Source organism: Balaenoptera physalus, assembly GCF_965194825.1.
Source record: "Balaenoptera physalus genome assembly, chromosome: 6".
NCBI lineage: Eukaryota > Metazoa > Chordata > Mammalia > Artiodactyla > Balaenopteridae > Balaenoptera > Balaenoptera physalus.
Genome location: NC_138885.1, coordinates 39,001,489 through 39,021,410, shown reverse-complemented (window position 1 = coordinate 39,021,410; position 19,922 = coordinate 39,001,489). Strand labels below are relative to the sequence as shown.

Here is a 19,922-nt window from a genome sequence, read left to right as displayed (position 1 = left end):
GCCTCCCAGGACATACCCTGTGAGTTTTGTTAGTTGTTTATACTACAAATCCATTGAGCTGGGAATGGGAGAGTTGGATTAGAAAGTAAGTTTCAAGGCATGAGGGGGAATGTGTAAAGGTAACTAATAAATATTTGTTGAATGTAAGTGACTCAACATGAGGATGAGAGTTATGTTAGTTAATGAGGCTTAAGTTTAGTAACAGAAAAAGTGATAAATTCAAAATAGCATTTTAACTTTCTGTGTACCCATTTATTTCAATAGGTTTTATACCTGAAAATCCAGAGTTGGGTCCTACGTCAAATCCCTAATGGTAGTACATGGAAGAAAGACATCTTAAGAAAAGAAAGACAGACAAAGAAATCAAAACTCCCTAATGTATCACCTCCAGTGTTGAGGAAGTAGCCATTGTTCATAGATGGGTGTCTAGATGTGGCCATTAGTTAGCATTATTTCCCAAGGAATCTCAGCCCAGGCTGCAGCTACGATGTACCACTGGCCATTTTCTCTCCTCAGTTCTTCCTTCTCTCTGATACCATCTTCTGCCCTCACTGGAAAGGTCTTGTTAGTGTATTTATTTGCTTACTTTGTTGTGTCTGTTTTTCTTATCACTCATGAAAAGGAATAAAATAAAGTTTTTTAAATCATGGGGAAATTACAGCTTTCAATAAATGGCATAAAGTTCTAAAGCCTTGATTCCCAATTTATAGTTTTGTTGTGTGCTGAGAAGGCAATCTTAAACTCTGTGGCACTCCAGGGTTCTGCTGTCATGCCTGAACTAGGGGCTCATCAAAGCCCCAGGCAGCCCAGAGGCTGGAGAACGCATAGGGGCAGGGTCACCAGAGCTAACTTGTCTTAAGTGGGTCCTGGGAATTTTTGAGGACTTCCACACTGTGTTCTGTATGTTACGAGGCCCCTTCCTTCCCATCACTGATAGAATATTCCTAGATTTAATTTCATCATATTTCACACATTAATATTTCTTTTTATCCCTTAACTTTCAAATCAAAATGCCCTTGCATTTTAGATTCCAGAAAGACATAGAAAATTTTTTCCTGTGATCCCACATCACTTCACTTATAACCCCATTTTATCTGGTCTCATCAATGTCTTCCTCAATTGATAGTAAGCAACTTTAAATTGGATACAAGGCTTCCTTTTATTTTACACTTACATAATTTTACAAGGTGCCATCTTGTGTTACATAATAAAATATAAGCCAAATATGACAGTTATGTAACCCAATCTCATCTTAAAATCATATTAGCTAACGCTCTTGGATTATGAGTATCCAAAATTGTACCTGCCACAGTTAATCTGAAGAAACAAGGAAATTAGACTGAATTATTAAGTATGTGAAACCCATTTTGGTGGATCAGTTCTATTCAACTTGCAAACTTTTTCATCGATGGAAAATGGAGCTAAGCCAAATATGAAAAATTGTTTCATTTTTTTTACCTGTGCTACCTATTTTTTTTGAAACAGAACATCCTCCAAAACAAGAACAAAGTCAGTTTACTGTATTAATTTTTTGAAATGCAATATGCATTTCTTAGGAATTGATTTTATTTATTTAATTATTTTTTGTAAGTCATACGTGCCACAACACACAAAGATGGCTACTTATATAACATCCTTCCTAATACATCCAAGTCCCAAAATAATATTCTCTCTTAGACAAATATGTTATCATGAACTAGGTGCCACAAAACAAAAGGTATTCTAATACTGTATTGAAAAAGATTTTTTTTGAGCTCTGAGTGCTTAAGAGAACAAGTAAATGCATCTGCTATAATTTTCAATCAGTAACTCTATTGTTCAGAGAACTAGATGACAATATAAGAACCCTGTAAGTATTTTCTTCAGAAGAGGAGAGGAAACATATAGAATCTGAGACTAAGGTAGGCTGACAGGTTGATTTAATACCACCAGGTGCCTGCTGTTTTGCAGACACAATTGCAATGGCTCTATTATGTAATAGAACGATGATTTTCAAAGATTTATGATGAACACATGCAGTAGCAAATATGTTAATAAATTGATTAAGAAAAGTAAAACCCTTTCCAGTATTCTTACTTGGAGGCAGATCCTGCATTTTGGGAATATAAAAACACTCCCTGAAGTGCCTCAGCTTATCTTCCTCATCGAGGCGGAGGGCAACCCTGTCATCTGTTGGGTGACATCTAAGTTCAGATGCGATGCGTCGGACTGTGTCAGCTGGTAACTCAAGAGGTGAATGTTCCATTATAAGTTCTCCTCTAAAAATTAATTTGAAAAAAATTAAAAATAATCTAGCCACCATCATTTTTTTTTTTGGTAGAAAATTAGCTTTTAGGTAAAACACCTTTTGTCTTAACTAAGCTTCTCATCTTCCCAACCTCACGAATAATATAATTAACAATCAGCATTAAACCCCATGCCTGAGTTTTTCTCATGCACATAATAATGAAAATAATAGTAACTTAGGGATGCTGAAAGGACTGAATTAGGTAATGGTGCTCAAGACAAAGTAAGCTCTCAATAAGTGTTAGCTCTTTCCATTTTTATTTTCTGAGAAGTGGTCCAAATTAATGACATTCAAACATATATAATGTCAGCACTTTTTCCTTTAGGTGTCTTACTAGGAGGTAACAGTAAAGATGCTTTTGTGAAAAGTATAGAAGAGCAGTGCCCCACCTAGCTTATCCTCCTTCTCCCTAGCCCACCTCCACTCTCCCATCCCCAATGATTCTTGGATCATAGTTTTAAAAATATGAACATATATACAATAGAACCTTAACAAATTCTTTATTGTGAATAAAAACAATATCGATGAATAAGTATTTAAAAACCTTAAATAATGTTAGTAATTTTTGCCATATGAAGACCAAAGAGATCTACCTGCTGCTGCTAATGAGAAACTTCTCTTTCACAGTCATACAGAGCATCTTTGAACAAAGCAGGACCCTGTGGTGTTTCTTGAAAGCACTTCCTGCTTCCTTTAGTCATCATTCTAACACTTCCCACCTTTTTGGAAAGAAAACTTAAATTTCGGAAAGGGATAAATGACAATGGAGATTTATATTTATATTTATTTTGTATTTATTTTTTATATTTGTATTTATTTCCCAAAGTTTTAGTTTTTTGAAATTGAGCAAGAATAGGAGAGGCTTCCTGTTTAAGATGGCAGCGCAGGAAGATACTGAACTCACTTGACCCCGCAGACACACTGAGTCTACAACTACATATGAAGCAGTTTCCTCTGAAAAACCCTAAAGGCTGGCTGAGCATCAACTACACATCAGGAGAACGAGGAGAAAACCACACTGAAGTGAGTAGAAGAGGCTAGGACACAATCTGGCCTTAACACCCTCTTGCCCATGTGGTGACCCACAATCTGGAAGGAATCAAAACCTGGAGCTTCTCCCTGAGAAGCAAAGGGTTCAAACCCCACATCAGATACCTCAAGTTTTAAGACATGCATTTAAGAGACAAGCCCCCAAAACAGAAAATTTGGATAGTCAATAGGGCTGGAGTCCCAAGACTCACAAAAGAGTAGGGACCTGAGTAATAGCTCTTAATGAGCTTACGTGCTCTGACTCACCTGTCCCAGGGGCCGGCTCAGAGGCAGCCAATTGTGCTTAGACTTACAGTCAAGGAGGCTCACCTGCTTATATTAAAACTCCGGCCTGAGGGGTGGGCATCTAATTTAACACACACATCTAAGAACCTGTTGGAACACTCTCTGGGAACAGAGACTGGTGGGTGTCAAGAAATTTGCTCAGGCTAGTTTTACTTACATACTTGTACTATTGTCGACACCACATATACAGTCTTCCATTTATTTACTCTTTCAACAAATATTTATTGAGCAACTGCAGTGTAGCTCCAAACACTGGTAGAACAGCAGTATCTAAGAGAGTATATAAATAGTGACTTTTGTTGAGTTCACTTTTTAGTGGAAGAAGGGAAACATAATTAAATAAAATAATGTAACTTCAGATAGTTTCAAGAGCTATGAGTAGAGAGAGCAGAGAATGGGATAGAGAGTCATTGGGGCATGGAACTGCTACCTTAGAGGGGTGGGTCAAGTGCATCTCTCTGAGGCAGGGATATAGGAGCATTTCTGAATCATGTTATAAAGTTAGGCATGTGAAGATCTGGACCTGGAGGAAGATGACAGAAAGTGCAAAGGTCCTGAGGTGGAGATGGGTTTGGGCTGTTCAACTAATGCAGTCATGGAATCAAGGAGAAGGGAAGACTATAAGGTAAGAGAAGCAGAGGCAAAAGTTTATCATAAAGAACGTTGAAAGCCAGAAGGGAGTTTGGCTATTTTTCTCTTTAATGGGAAATCACTGGAGGGTCTTGAGTAGGAGAGTGATATGATGTTACTTTACATTAAATAAAAGTCATTTTTTCTGCTTTCTGATGAATTATAAGAGTGAAAAAAAGAGAGGCAAATTAAGGCTACTTTAGTAGTTCAGGGAAAAAATGATAGTAGACTAAATATGGTGAGGGGAAAAGTAGAAATGTGTGGATTTATGACATATTTTGGAGAAAAAAGTAGATAAATTATCTCTGGTGAGAAGAAGAAAGGGAGTGACTTTTAGCTTTGGGATATGAGCAAATATGTTCAAAGTGGTGAAATAAATATCTAGGAAAGAAAAATTTTGAGGAGGAAAATCAGAGTTCTGTTTAGGACATGTTAAGTTTGAGGTGAGTATTAAACATCCAGGTAGAAGTATCAAGCTGGGGATTGAATGTTTGAGTCTGTAGCTCATGAGAAAATTGCATCAGAAGGTAGAAGTTTGATATTTTTCAACTCATAGACTGTACATAAAGTCTAGAACTCTTAGGGACCAACTGAAACTAACAGAGATGAGGTTCTAGAATCTCAGTTCAGTCATCTTTCTTCTACCCCTCACTCTCTCTCCTCCCCCCGCAACCAACACACAGTGTTAAGCAATTAAGAGTTGTATATCTGAGTGTTTTACAATAGACATACTTCCTGTATTCTGAACTTAAATTCTCCTGCTTATTTATTTGACCTCTTCCTTTCTCAATTGCCAATTGTCTCCCCTGATGAGCCATTCTTTATATTCCCAGATAAGGTTACTGAGCTTTATCTGAGTATGTTTTTTAGCTTCTTTTTAGTTAATAGTTTCCAGTTGCTCCGATTCATGCTTTTGTACCAATGTCAAAGCTTTTGATATTGATGTTGATGGTTCTTTTAATACCTGACCAAACTAAATTATTTGTCCGCTTCATGAAATTTTCTATCTCTGTGATTTTTCTGTCCCTTTGCCTAAAATGTTATACTTTCCCTTTTACATATTCAGATCCTAGTCACCCTTCAAGCCCTAGCTCAAATACTGTTGTTTTTCATGAGACTTGTCATGTTATCTGAGCTAAAAGTAGTCTTTTCTTCTGGACACCTATAACACTTATGAGCACATCTCTTATGATAATATATTCTGCTAGGTACTATAATTATTTAGATACATATGTGTATGGGAAAAACCAAACATGCTTGCCATGCCTACAACTTGATTTTATCTGGGTCTCTACCTATAGTTTTCTGATGAAGGAACCTGCCTTTTAAATAGCAATGAATGTGTCTCCACTGCTTGACATTATCAATTGCCTGGTCACAGTAAGTAGACCAGACCTTTGCTGGACATTCGACCCACTAAAGACAATGCACTGTTTTGTCAGTGGTCTGTGAATGCCTTGCTGTAAAAGCTCTAGCCCAACAGTCATGATGGTGTTTAGCTGAACATATAATCCAATTCTTCCAAGAATCTGAGCTGTGAGATATAGCTATTTATTCAGTTAGAAACAGAAGCAAAAATTTAAAAGAGTCAAAGAGAGGAGCAATAAAATGGTAGGGTCTAGAAGGAGTATTGTCATGAGTGACTCATTTTTCGGACTCAGACCAAACCACTGATTGTTAAAACATGAAATGATTCCAACAGCAAGTAAGAATCACTTAATCACATGATGGCAAGAGATAAAACAGCTATGCCTCCTGAAAAGGTGACAAGACAAGCCGGTCAGGAGGGTCATTGAATCTTTTTGTGCAATAAACTATGTGCAAGGCCTGGGAGGCTGCCTGCTTGACTGTTCCAAGAATCCCATGAGCTGTTTTTCTGTCTATCAAGTGTGTCTTTACTATAAACCCATTACTTATGGTAGCTTGATTGAGTTGCTATTGAACTGTAATCTACCTGGGCGCCTGAATCCTGTTTAATTTATCTTTGTAGCCAACCCATTCCTGAGCAGTGCCTTTCAGATAGAGTGTTCCCCCCCAAATGGCAATTGAATAAGATTCACAAAATAGCTTGGTGAATTATTTGACAGGATTAATGACTGTTACTAGAGGAATACCCTCCTCATTCCAACCACAGAGGAAATAATTAAAGGAACATTTTCAATGGGATTCAGAATCAAGAGAGCTTGCCCTATATTTGAGACTTCCTTTGGAGAGTCAGCACTTTCAGAGTTCATCAGGGTTGACTCTAAACTCTAACTGGGTTATCTAAATCAATACACAAATTAATTTTCTACCATCATATTAGCAATAAAATTCAACTTCATTTAAAAAAAAATACTTGTATTAACTCATTAGCCTCTTTATATTTGTTTCTTATTTAATCCCTGTAACAATTCTGAGGGATCAGAGTCATTTTCCCCTATTTTGAGACCAAACTCTGGAATCAATAGAGTAGAAACAAAAATGAAAGAGAAGGATAATAGAGCTCACAATTTGGCACTGCACTTGCCTGAGGAGCTGAGTCAAATTGTGCTCGTCTTTGACAGGGCATGTGGGTGGAATGTGCAGAGAAGAATTCCTGACCCAAGACTTGAACCTCTCACTTCTTTTTCTTTCAATCTTGTTTCCTGATTTTCCTTTCAGTGTTTCTTTGGTTCATTCCCTTTCTCTCCCTTTATTTCTTTTTTCAGCCCTGTACTCAGTCTGCAAAGCACCACAGGCTATAACTCCATCTACTCTTTTTAATCCTTTCAGTCCCAGCCAGGCAAAGGTTAAAGTGCTGGTCCTACTTCTGGGCCTGTCATAGCCCAGGTGTCAAAACCTCACCTGCACTGACAGTAAGATATCTGCTGGTGAAATAGTCTTTCCAGAAGAGCAAACTGGGTGCCACCCTGCCAACAGGCACAGCTCCCGACAGAAGTAAATAAAATCCTCAGTGCCCATGACAACACAGTGCCCTCACTCCAAGAAACCAGTTTATTAACTCATAACAATTCCTGCTAAATTCTGCACTCACCCCACCACTAAGACAATTAGTGCTTAATAAACTGTAATTTTATGCCTTGTTTAGGTTTACCATTTGCAGGTAAATTGACATGCTCTGATATTGAAATAAAGAAATTCAACCCAAGTTTTAAAAAATTCTGAATTTTATACTTCATGTATTTAGTGTTAATTTTATTTTAAAAGTGGACATGTACACATATGGTCTTAGGCGAGTCACCTAACATTTCTCTGCTGCAATGTTATATAAAACTATCTTAAATTCTACTTCAGAAGATCATGGTTAGGATCAAATAAAATTATTTAAGTAAATTCCTTTCTAAAGAGATAAAAGATAGTCTCATAATATATTTTCATATTAATACCTTGTGATGGAAATTGCCATTTTACTGTCAATTTAGCTTTTGAAATTTTGTAAACTGTGTTTTCAATTTTATTTAGACAGCTAAAACTTTAAAGCTGAAACTCTTATAGTCATAAAAACTTTTTTATGGAATTATGGAATTCAGGATCTCCTAGTTGCCCACAGGTCTAAGGTTAAACTACCCAGTAGTTAATCTTTACACAGTTTCAGGTTTCATGCCTGAAATGAGCAAATTATTCACTTGAGTCCAAAGATTAGAACCTGGTAAAGCAAATTATGAAGAAAGTGTGTAGCTTTTCATTGAGAAAGAAAGTATTACTTAATATATGTGCATGGAACAGTGTTCTTTAAATATATCATTGTTTGAGGAATGAGTGACATCACTGACATAGCTGCATACTTCATATCTAAGCTTATATGAATTATATGCTGAGTTTCACATTAATAAGTTCAATGCATTTGCTGCAATATTACTACCTAAAAAACACCCCTCCGTCCTCAGAGTAAAAGCAGGAAAGAAAAAAGAAACTCTTTTAGCTATATAGAAAAAATGTGTATCAACCTTCCATTCTTAGGCAAACATTTCACAGAGTGAAAGGGGAAGAAACCTTACTCAAGAAATAGACATTTTCACTTCTCTAAACAAAAACTGAATATGACTAACAGCACCAAAGACAACTAGAGTTACCAGAAAACAAAGGACCTAAAGCTTATTTAATAATCTGAATTTTGATCAAATCTTACCATTTAAACTCAAGTACCAAGATTAACTTATTCAACTATAACTATCTTTCAGTAGATGAATTGCAGTATACTATTGACATCAATACTTTTTTTACTATATTGGTGAAAATCTCTTCATTTAACTCGCAGTTTTAAAGGTGAGAACACTTTTAGGGTGTTGCACCGTTTTTATGAAAATAATTTGGAGGAGAAAAAGAGAAGAAACTGGCAGAAGAAACCTCTAAAGCATTATGACAAGAATTCTAGCAGAGAGAATATCCCTTTAGAAAAATCACTGAATGTATATTTGTGTACAGAGTATATATATCAGTGTCTCAGGGCTTACCGGCTAGGATTCCAGTGGGGTCCACAGCTCCCAGTGTTTCTCCTTCAACAACAAAAAAAAACTCTCAAGAGTTCGTTACAGGAGGCCAGACTTCTGGGTGAGAAATTGAAAGCGCTTCTGCTCAGACTCCACCCTTCGGGGACTCTGTGAGCCAACTTTAGTTCTTCCCACTCTGTGTATGCTGATTGTCAATCTCCAATCACTGACAAACATCTAAACAAAATGCTGCTCCTCCTTTCTATTTCAAACACTAGGGGCTCTGCTTAGGGCAGCTCCCTAAGGAGCTCTGCCCTTTACACTTAGATAAACACTTCTTTGTCCTCCAACTAAGACCTTTGAGAATGTGAGCTATATCCTATAATAATCCTATAGAGTAAATAGATTATCCTCATTTTTGTGTGAACTGAACCAATGAGTTTGTCCAGGAGCTAAATCCCCAAATGTGCATTCCTTCCTTGCTTTGGGCTATGGAATACACTAAGGACTAGAGAAGAGTTCTTTCCCAACTCTGGGAGATAAGGAAAACTTAGATTTTGAGGCAGTACCCCACTGTCAAAAGCACTGTGAGTTTCTAGTCTGAAGGTAGAGTTTGATATTTAATGAATTAACATTTTAGTTGAAAGTTTAATATTGGCCCTCAATTCTAGAATATACTTTATTGCCCAATAGGTGGATTTTTAGAAGTCCTAAATCATAAATCTAGACAGTTAACAAAACAATCAAGGAAGAAAGAGTTAGAGTTTGAAGATCAAGTGGAAACTAGCCTAGGAAACTTCATAAATGGAAATTATTCCTTTAAGCCTGCGGGCTATCTATTGTTCTACCTTCATTATCTCTTTACGCTTATTCCGGAGCTTGGGTCTTTTAGTGAATATCCTTTTAGGTATCAAAAACCAAGAGCAAAATGTTTCAGAATGAAGACCAAAGATAGAGACTGGGCCTGAATAATTAACTCACTTGTACATCTACCCCTTGTTGAGCTCCACACCATACCAGGTACAGCATTATTTGATTCAATCATCTCTACCGTATGTTTGCTGTGTAACTCTGGACAATTTACCTCACCTGTGCTGAGGCTCATATGCCATCTATCAGATGGAGACATAAAAGTACCTTTCCATCAAGATTACTGAGATATAAAACAATGCACCTAGAGAGCCAGTGTACCAAGACACATAAGTTAATAAGTAACACGTCCCTTTTTTTTTTTAGTTAACCAGACCAAAAACATTACCCTCCAGTGTATGAGAGATGGGGATAAAAGACATGAAGTCACTTTCATACAAGTAATTGAACAGTGGAAAGAAAATGTATTTCATCTCATGAATCTTATCATTACAATAATACTATAGGGTGTCTTAATTTTATTAAGTTGGAAGAATAAAACTTTGAATCCAGAGTACCTCAAGTTTTGTGGGGTTTTTTTTCTATTTTGCTTATTCCTTATGCTGTAAGAGTGTTAGACAATTTGTCCAGTTCTAATATCCAGGAAGTGAGCCTGAGGGTGAAGTCTGTGTCATTTTTGGTAGGAGAATTATACTCCTTTAACTACAGGAGACAGATATAGATACATATAGAAGTAGAGATAGAGATTAAGTGTCTTGCTTTCACATTACTTCTTCTAAAGTCTTTTGATAATGTTAAAGACCATGCCATAAAAATATTGTCTTAAAAACTATTGTTTAACATAGCCACTTTCAAAGAACTTGCTTGGAGGTCTAAGCTATCATTCTAATTCTTATATTTTGTATATCTGTCTTTTTTAATTTGCTACCTTAAAAAGTATTAAGAATATTCTTTGTTCCTGGGGATATAATGGTTTTCCATTATAAAATCTTTACAATATTCACATAAGCCCCTAAAAATATAAAGGATTGTGAGATAACAAGTCGTGACAGGAGTGGTGAAAGAAAGATCCACTGCAAGGCCAGCTGTGGAGGGAAAAGAAAGAACAGAGTGAGCTTCCGTTTCTTCTTTTTTGGAAACAGAAAGAGGAAACATGTTGCCAGGATAAATGTTGTACCAATTCAGAGTTGTCTATTAATTTCCATGTATGTCATCTGACCTGTAACATGATATGTCTCTGAAAGGCAGAGAATTTGATTTTATCCTCTTCAGAGTTTGCCCATGAATAGAGCTAAGAAAATATGTGTTGAATTAGGTTGTTTTTTTTTTTTTTTCAGAAGATGATTCATTTCCTTCCATCAAAATTGCTGATTGGGGATATGAGGGAAAGTCTGTTCTCTCAAAAACTAATTCTTTTTTTTTTTTTTTTTTAAACTAATTCGTAAACCGTGAACTTTATATTTACTCTTCAAGGCTTATTCACTAAGGCTGGGCCACTGCGTGGCATAAAGTAGTAGACTTCAATGGGGGCTCGCAGTATTATTAATCAAATTAAATTCAGTGTAGCAAACTGTTTCTGTAAGAATCCAAGGCTACAGATCCAACTATGAAGCTCTAATGCTAAATGTTCAATAAGTAAAAACAAGAATGTGACTAAGACAAAGATGCTGGTTGGTGGCCAGTTCAGGTACAACTATTAAAAGTGTTCTGTAGAAGTAAAAGAGAACCTCGGGGGCCAGTGAGGACAGACTGATAAAAAGCTGCAGTCTTAAACTTGGATGTTGAAGGGTAGCAGAATATGCCACCCCAAAATAGAACTGTAGTAGTTCAGGACATGTCACCACAAAACATGCCACTGTGGCATATCGATGATTATGAGCTGTAGGCACTTGAAAAACAGCAAATGCAGGGAGAGGATGTCTCTGAACTCCCTTTATCTGCCTAAAGATAGATCCGAAAGGAACCCAATTTTCATAAATGCCCTCCTCAGAAGTTTCATTAACCAGGGAAGATTGAGTCTTATCACAGAAGAGACTAGAAGTCCACACCACACACAGACAGACCTTGTCACAAACTATTGTATCTCTCATCCTTTCTTCTAAGGGCCCATTGATCTTTCCTAAAAATCATTTATTCTCCACGAAGTGGCATACATTCCTCTTCCCTTCCGTATTAAGATGGGAATTTAGCCTGAATTCTAAGCCAGCTCTGAGAATGATTCATTTTCTCCTGGATATTTCCTATGTATACATGAGGTATTCTTGTTAATAAACTTACTTTTTTTTCTCTTGTTAATCTGTCTTTTATTACAGGGATCCCAGCTAAGAACTCAGAAGGGTAGAGGGAAAATTATTTTTCCTCCCCTACAGTATATAGGAACTTTCACATGGATCTGTTTTTTCTAATTAAGTAAAAACATTTTAGGAACTCGCTTCTCACTTCTGTGGAGGGAAATTTAATCTGAGTCATTATTAGGACTCTCCTTCCTTCTTCTTCCAAGGGGGTGTTGGAAATACCCCAGACGTTTTACACATAGCAAAATACTCCGGGGCCAGCCTAGTAGCTTCCTTCTCTCTCTTCCCTTCTGCCTCTCCTTTCCCAGCCTCATCACTTTGCACTGCCAACACTCTTTCCCCCTTCCTCTTGGGGTTAACCAATATAACATAAGTTCTCTCAAAACCCAGGTCAGGGGGTTCTTGTCAAGCAATTTCATTCTGAAGCCAAGGAATGCCAAATCTTTTCTACATGGGTAGGGGAAAATATTGGAACAATATCAAGAACAACACACACACACACCCCAATTTCTCTCTCCTCTGTTCTTTCCCCTCCCCTTTCCTTTTCTCCCTCCTTTCCTCTCCTTCCCTGCCTTCTTCTCTTGCCTTCCCTTTTTATCCTTCCCCCTTCTTACTCCCTCCCCTCCCCCCTCTTCCTCTACTCTCCTTAATCCTCCTCCCCTGCCTTTTCTCTCTCTCTTGCTCCCTCCCTTTTCTTCTTTCTTCTTCCCCATTCCTTCCCTCCTGTCCTCACCCCTTCTCGCCCCTCCTCTCCTTCTCCTCCACTCTTTTCCCCTCCTCTCTTCCCTCTTCTCCCTCACCCTCACATCTAACAGGGAAAGCAAATAACAGTAAATCACTAGGCTAAATAGATAATCTGTTCTCTCTTTCCTATGAGACATATATTCTGGTTATTAGAAAAATCCCCCAGTAATGAGCACAGGCTTTCCTATCCTCTATATGTAGTATTTTAGTTTTTTGAGTTTTTTTTTTTTTGAGAAAAAATACAAGGGTTTATTATAAGCAAATGACATTTTGCCAGTTGGTACTTAAAATTCATTTGTAGGGACTTCCCTGGTGGCGCAGTGGTTAAGACTCTAGGCTCCCAATGCAGGGGGCCCGGGTTCTATCCCTGGTCAGGGAACTAGACCCTACATGCACGCCACAACTAAGGAGCCGGAGAGCCTCAACTAAGGAGCAGGCGAGCGGCAATTAAGGAGCCTGGCTGCCACAACTACGACCCGGCACAACCAAATTAATTAATTAATTAATTAAATATTAAAAAAAATTCATTTGTAAACTAAAATTCCTATAACCCACTCACTTTTTCCTAGATCAAATTTCCCCCCTCTGTTAAATTCAGAGGCATTCAAGGCAATCTATATGTTGTGCTCTAGCAGGGGAACTTGAATATTCTCTATTAGATATGTTTGCATGTCGATTTGCCCAAATATCTGATTGTTTATATAAAGAACTGGAATTAACAAAATTACCTATTTTTTCCTCTGTATTCAAATAGTAAGCAGATAAAAGAATCAGAGCTGAGCTACAAAGAGTTTTCAAAACAGTTTTGAAATAGGCAAATGCTTTTAATATTGCTGGCCCTATTTCAATGAGTCATCACATCTCAATAGAGGGAACTTTAATGAATTAGAAAATGACCATTAAGGATTTTAAAACTCCCACTCTAGAACAAGGGCTTGCTTTCAAATAAACCATTTTGTAGTAGTAGTTATGCTTTTACTGTTTGTTTATTTAATAACTGATTTTCTCAAAGTAATGTTGTTACTGCTATCATCCTCTTGATAAGGAGAGGTTTTCTGAGGTTTCTATAAAACAGAAGACACAAAATAATGAGTATATTGACATCATTAACTTCATGACAGCAGTACTAAAGTTTTGATAACTGCAAAATGGGAACAGGCAACGCAAACGTTATTTTCTTCCTTCCTTCCTTCCTTCCTTTCTCTCTCTCTTTCTTTCTTTCTTTCTTCCTTTCTCTCTCTCTCTTTCTTTTTTCTTTCTTTCTTACTTTATTGAGATAACATTTGTTTATAACATTATATGTTTCATGTGTACAACATTACATTTCAACCTCTATATACACTGCACTGTGCTCACCACCAAAAGTTTAATTTCCATCTGTTACCACACAGCTGGCCCTCTTTTACCCATTTGCCCTCCCCCAACACTCTTTTCCCTCTGGTAATCACTACTTTGCTCTCTGTATCTATGTGTTTGTTGTATTTGTTTTTGTTTGGTTTAGTTTGTTCATTTATTTTGATTTTTTTGTTGTTGTTTGTTTTTTATATTCCACATATGAGTGAAATCATATGTTATTTGTCTTTCTCCATCTGACTTATTTCACTTAGCATAATACCTTTTAGGTCTACCCATGTTGTTGAAAATGGCAATATTACTTTTTTTATGGCTGAGTTGTATTCCTTTGTGTGTGTGTGTGTGTGTATGTGTGTGTGTGTGTATACACCACATCTTTTCCATTCATTCCATAAATGGGCACTTAGGTTGTTTCCATATCTTGGCTATTGTAAATAATGCTGCGATGAACATAGGGGTGCATATATCTTTTTGAATTAGTGTTTTTGTTTTCTTCAGATAAATACCTGGAAGCGAATTAGCTGAATCATATGGTAGTTCTATTCTTAATTTTTTTGTTATCTCCATATTGTTTTCCATAGTGACTGCACCAGTTTGCACTACACAAGGGTTCCCATTGCCCCACATTCTCTCCGACACTTGTTATTTCTTGCCTTTTTGATCGTAGTCATTCTAATGGGCATAAGGTGATATTTGTGGGTTTGATTTGCATTTCCCTAATAATTAGTGATGTTAAACATCTTTTCATGTGTCTATTGGCCAACTGTATGTTTTCCTTGGAAAAATGTCTCTTCAGGTCCTCTACCCATTTTTTAATTGGGTTGTTTGTTTTTTAGTTGTTGTTGAGTTGAATGAATCTTTTATATATATTAGGATATAACCCCTTATCAGATGTATGATTTGTAAATGCCCCATTCAGTAGGTTATCTTTTCATTTTATTGACAGTAGCTTTTGCTGTGCAGAAGCTTTTTAGTTTGATGTAATCCCACTTGTTTATTTTTGTTTTTTGTTTTTTTCCTTGCCTGAGGAGACATATCCAGAAAGACATTACTAAGACTGCCATCAAAGAGCATACTGTCTAAATAGCAGTTTTATGGTGTAGGGTCTTACATTCAATTTCAATCCATTTTGATTTTTGTGTATAGTGTGAGATAGTGCTCTAGTTGCATTCTTGTGCATCTGGCTGTCCAGTTTTCCCTACACCAGTTATTGAAGAGACTATCCTTTCTCCCTTGTATGGTTCTTTGCTTCTTTGTCATAAATTAATTGTCCATATATGTGTGGTTCTATTTCTGGGCTCTCAGTTATGTTCCATTGATCTATGTGTCTGTTTTTCTGCCAATATCATGCTGTTCTGATTATAATAGCTTTATAATATAGTTTGAAATCAGGAGTGTGATATCTTCAGCTCTGTTCTTTTTGCTCAGGATTGCTTTGGCTCTTTGGGGTCTTTGGTGGTCCCATATAAATTTTAGGAATTTTTTGTCCTATTTCTGTGAATTGATAGGGATTGCATTGAATCTGTAGATTGCTTTAGGTAATATGGACATTTTTAACAATGTTAATTCTTCCAATCCATAAGCATGAAATATCTTTCCATTTATTTATGTCTTCTTCAATTTCTTTAAACAACGTCTTGTAGTTTTCAGTATATAGGTCTTTTACCTCTTTGGTTAAATTTATTCCTAGGTATTTTATTCTCTTTGTTGTGATTGTAAATGAGATTGTTTTCCTAATTTCTCTTTCTGTTAGCTCGTTGTTAGTGTACAAAAACACAACAGATTTTTCTATGTTGATTTTGTGCTCTGCAAGCTTACTGTATTGGTTTATTATTTCTAATAGATTTTTTTGGTGGCATCTTTAGAGTTTTCTCTATATATAATCATGTCATCCATAAATCATGTCATCCAGTTTTACTTTTCTTTTCCAACTTGAATGCGTTTTATTTCTTTTCCTTGCCTAGTTGCTCTGTCTAGGACTTCCAATATTACATTGAATAAGAGTGGTGAGAGTGGGCATCCTTGTCTTGTTCCTGATATTAAAGTGGTAGCTTTCAGTTTGTTACCATTGAGTATGATAGCTGTGAGTTCATCATATATGGCTATTATTATGATGAGGTGTGTTTCTTCTATACCCATTTTATTGAGAGTCTTTGTCTTGTCAAATAGTTTTTCTGCATGTATTGAGATGAACATGTAATTTTTATCCTTCATGTTGTTAATGTATTGAATTATGTTTACTGATTTATGATGTTGAACCATCAACGGATCCTGGAATAAATCCCACTTGATCATGGCAGTTTCTGCTGAGGAATCTGTTGATAGCCTGATGGGAGTTCCTTTGTAGTTTACTATCCTTTTTTTTTTTTCCTGGCTGCCTTTAAAATTCTTTGTCATTGACTTTTGACAATTCTCCAGAAAACAAACTTAAAGTCACAGAATCTAACTGATAGAAAGTTAAAAATAGCTGTCATGAAGAAACTCAATGAGCTACAAGAAAACTCAGAAAGGCAGTTCAATGAGGTCAGGAATAAAATTAATGATCAGAAGGAATACTTTACCAAAGACACTGAGACTCTAAAAATGAACCAAACAGAAATTCTGGAGCTGAAGAACTCAATAAGTGAAATGGAGCATTGGAAATAGAGCAGACCATAAGGAAGAGAATTATTAAGCTCGAAGACAGAAAGCTAGAAATGTTTCGGGTAGAAGAGGAGCAAGAACTATAAATTTTTTTGTTTGTTTGTTTTTTAAATGAAGAAACTCTATGAGGGCTATCTGACTCCAATAGAAAAGGCAATATAAAGATAATGGGTATTCCAGAAGAAGAAAGGGAGAAGGGAGTAGAGAGTTTATTTAAAGAAATAATAGCTAAGAAATTTCCAAACCTAAGGAAAGAACTGGATATACAAGTCCATGAAGCTAAGAGAACACTTTTGTTCAGTTATGGATGTTTCATTGGTTGTAGTTTGTGTGTAGATTGAAGGGGTGAGACAAAGAAAGTGTCTTCTGCCATGATGCTGATGTCACTTGTGCAAAATTTCCATTAAAAGGCAAAGATTTATACACTAGAATTTTTTTCACAGTACAAGTACAAATACAAATGCCCTCCTTTTACTTTAATAACTCACTTCTCCTTAAAACATTTTTAAAATATTAAAAGTGACTATCAAGAGAGGCAATGAAGGGTGGATGTTCGTAGGTGACTCTTCAAGATCCTCCTCTAGCATTTGACTTTTCTTCCTGTGATTCTCCGGCAAAATGGTTTCTAGCACCACTAACAAATGCTGTAAAAATTCTCATCGTGCATGTGTCCATTATCTAGACACCAGCTTTGCTGGTTCCTACTCATTTACTTCCCACAGCTTTTATAGTACACATCCACAAAAATATAGCAATTTCCTAAATCCCACACTGAACATGGGAGAGATTTTATTAGTTAGAAGCCAAAGAATGTTACAGTAAGTTCCTAAGGGCCAACAGGAAATGCTTCTAAGGGGCTCTTCTTTAGAAAAGGAAAGTACATTGTATTAGAGAAGAGTTAGTAAGAAGTAGAAAATATTCATAAACTTGAAATTTAACTTGCATTTATATATGAGAATAGTATCCTGCTTTATAGAAATATGTCTGTAATCTGGAAAAAGAGATTATTTTTTAACACGATACACATTTTCAAAATTGACTGAACTGGAGGAATACTTGAAAAGAACAATTCCTTCAGAAGAGGTTACAAATGAGTTTAAAGAGCTGTCATACAGAAGGCAATATGAAGTTTGAATACTTTTGTACAACTATTGTTGAATTATAGTTCAGCTTAACAGAATAGGAGATTCCCATATTATTCAAACTATTCCAGACCACTGGGGGAAAAATGAGCTTTCCTGTTTATTTTCTGAAGTTTTTCTAATCTCAATTCCAAACTTGATAATGTAGGAGTCTAAGGTACAAAAGGCTGTTTTCATTAAAAAAAAAAAAAAGTGTTGATAAAGAATCATGTTGCTTAACTGTTCTCATTAGAATCATTTATCTTTATTCATGATATATTAATTCTGTTTAAAATAAATTATAGCTATTTTCCACTGCATTGTTTTAACATATTTTGTTCGTCTTTACATGGCTTTCAACTGGTTTTTTTTCTTCTTCAGCTTATTTATCTATTTTTTCTTTTATTTTATATTTTCTTATATAGGCTTTGCTTTTTAGAGCAGTTTTAGATTCACATCAAAAGTGAGCAGAAAGTACAGAGAATTCCCATATAATCCTTCCTTCTCAGCTTATTTTTAATATTAATTTTTCTAATCAAATTTCTTGCCTTAACTTTTCACTTTTGTCCAATCTGATCCTTGTGTTTCCTTCTTATTATTTATTATTCCAACGTTGATTCTTTTATAATTTTAACTCTTTTTTACTTTTTAAAATCTCTTTCCCTGCTTTATTTCATCTCACTTTTACATTTTCAATTTTTATTTTATTTATTTTAATCTTTGTTATTTTGATTTATTTATTTATTTATTTTTGGCTGTGTTGGGTCTTTGTTTCTGTGCGAGGGCTTTCTCCAGTTCCGGCGAGCAGGGGCCACTCTTCATTGCGGTGCGTGGGCCTCTCACTATCGCGGTCTCTCTTGTTGCGGAGCACGGGCTCCAGACGCGCAGGCTCAGTAGTAGTGGCTCACGGGCCCAGCCGCTCTGCAGCATGTGGGATCTTCCCAGACCAGGGCTCGAACCCATGTCCCCTGCATTGGCAGGCAGATTCTTAACCACTGTGCCACCAGGGAAGCCCCCAATCTTTGTTATTTTAAATTATTTTCTTTACACAGACGGACCTCTATTATTTCTTGTTATGCCATTTTAATTTATTTTATTATTTATTGTTTATTATTATTTATTTTTACTCAACTTATTTGTTTGTATTCTGTTCTTTCATTTTATCTCATTGGTTTTATTTCATAATTCTTTAATTCTTTCCCAATTATTTCAAATATTCACTATTAACAATTGTAATTGCTTTTAATTTTATAAGTTATTTTCCTATGAACAATAAGAGCTAGAGAGGGTGTGGAGAAAAGGGAACCCTCCTACAGTGTTGGTGGGAATGTAAATTGGTACAGCCACTATGGAGAACAGTATGGAGGTTCCTTAAAAAACTTAAAATAGAACCACCGTATGATCCAGCAATCCCACTCCTGGGCATATATTGAGAAAACCATAATTCAAAAGGATACATGCACTCCAGTGTTCATTGCAGCACTATTTACAATAGCCAAGACATGGAAGCCAACTAAATGTCCATTGACAGAAAAGTGTGTAAAGAAGTTGTGGTATACACATATACAATGGAATATTACTCAGCCATAAAAAGAATGAAATAATGCCATTTGCAGCAACATGGATGGACCTAGAGATTATCATACTAAGTGAAGAATGTCAGAGAAAGACAAATATCATATGATATCACTCATATGTGGAATCTAATTTAAAAACAATACAAACAAACTTATTTACAAAACAGAAGCAGACTTATAGATATTGAAAACAAATTTATGGTTACCAAAGGGGAAACATGGCGGGAGGGATAAATCAGGAGCTTGGGATGAACATAATCACAGTACTATATATAATATACATGACCGATGGGGACCTACTGTATAGCACAGGGAACTCTACCTGTGATAACCTATGTGAGAAAAGAATCTAAAAAAGAATGAATATATGTATATGTATAACTGGATCACTTTTCTGTACACCTGAAACTAACACAACATTGTAAATCAACTATACTCCAATAAAATTAAAATATTAAAAAATAAGTTGTCTTCCTATGGTATATAGAAAACCATTTTATCTGGGTGGCCCAAGCAGGAGGAGTTGTGATGGACAAGGAGATAAGAAAAAGACAAAGAACCTTAGTGATTGTTCATGTTACTGTCCTGCAATGTAAACCTTTTTCTACATAAATTTCCAGCCAAAAGTCTTGTGTCTTATTCTTGATGGAAATAAA

At 36.1% G+C, this 19,922-nt stretch overlaps 1 protein-coding gene across 1 annotated transcript in view; it reads right to left on the bottom strand.

Annotated features, from left to right (window-relative positions):
- The window catches only part of KYNU (kynureninase), a 106,378-nt gene extending 95,935 nt beyond the window's left edge, over positions 1-10,443 (bottom strand). The window contains 3 exon segments of the mRNA XM_082465092.1: positions 2,077-2,258; positions 2,881-3,006; positions 8,689-10,443. Of these exon segments, the coding sequence (XP_082321218.1) occupies positions 2,077-2,258; positions 2,881-2,927 (229 nt within the window). The 5' untranslated portion in view covers positions 2,928-3,006; positions 8,689-10,443.
- Between the last annotated feature and the right edge of the window lie 9,479 nt (positions 10,444-19,922).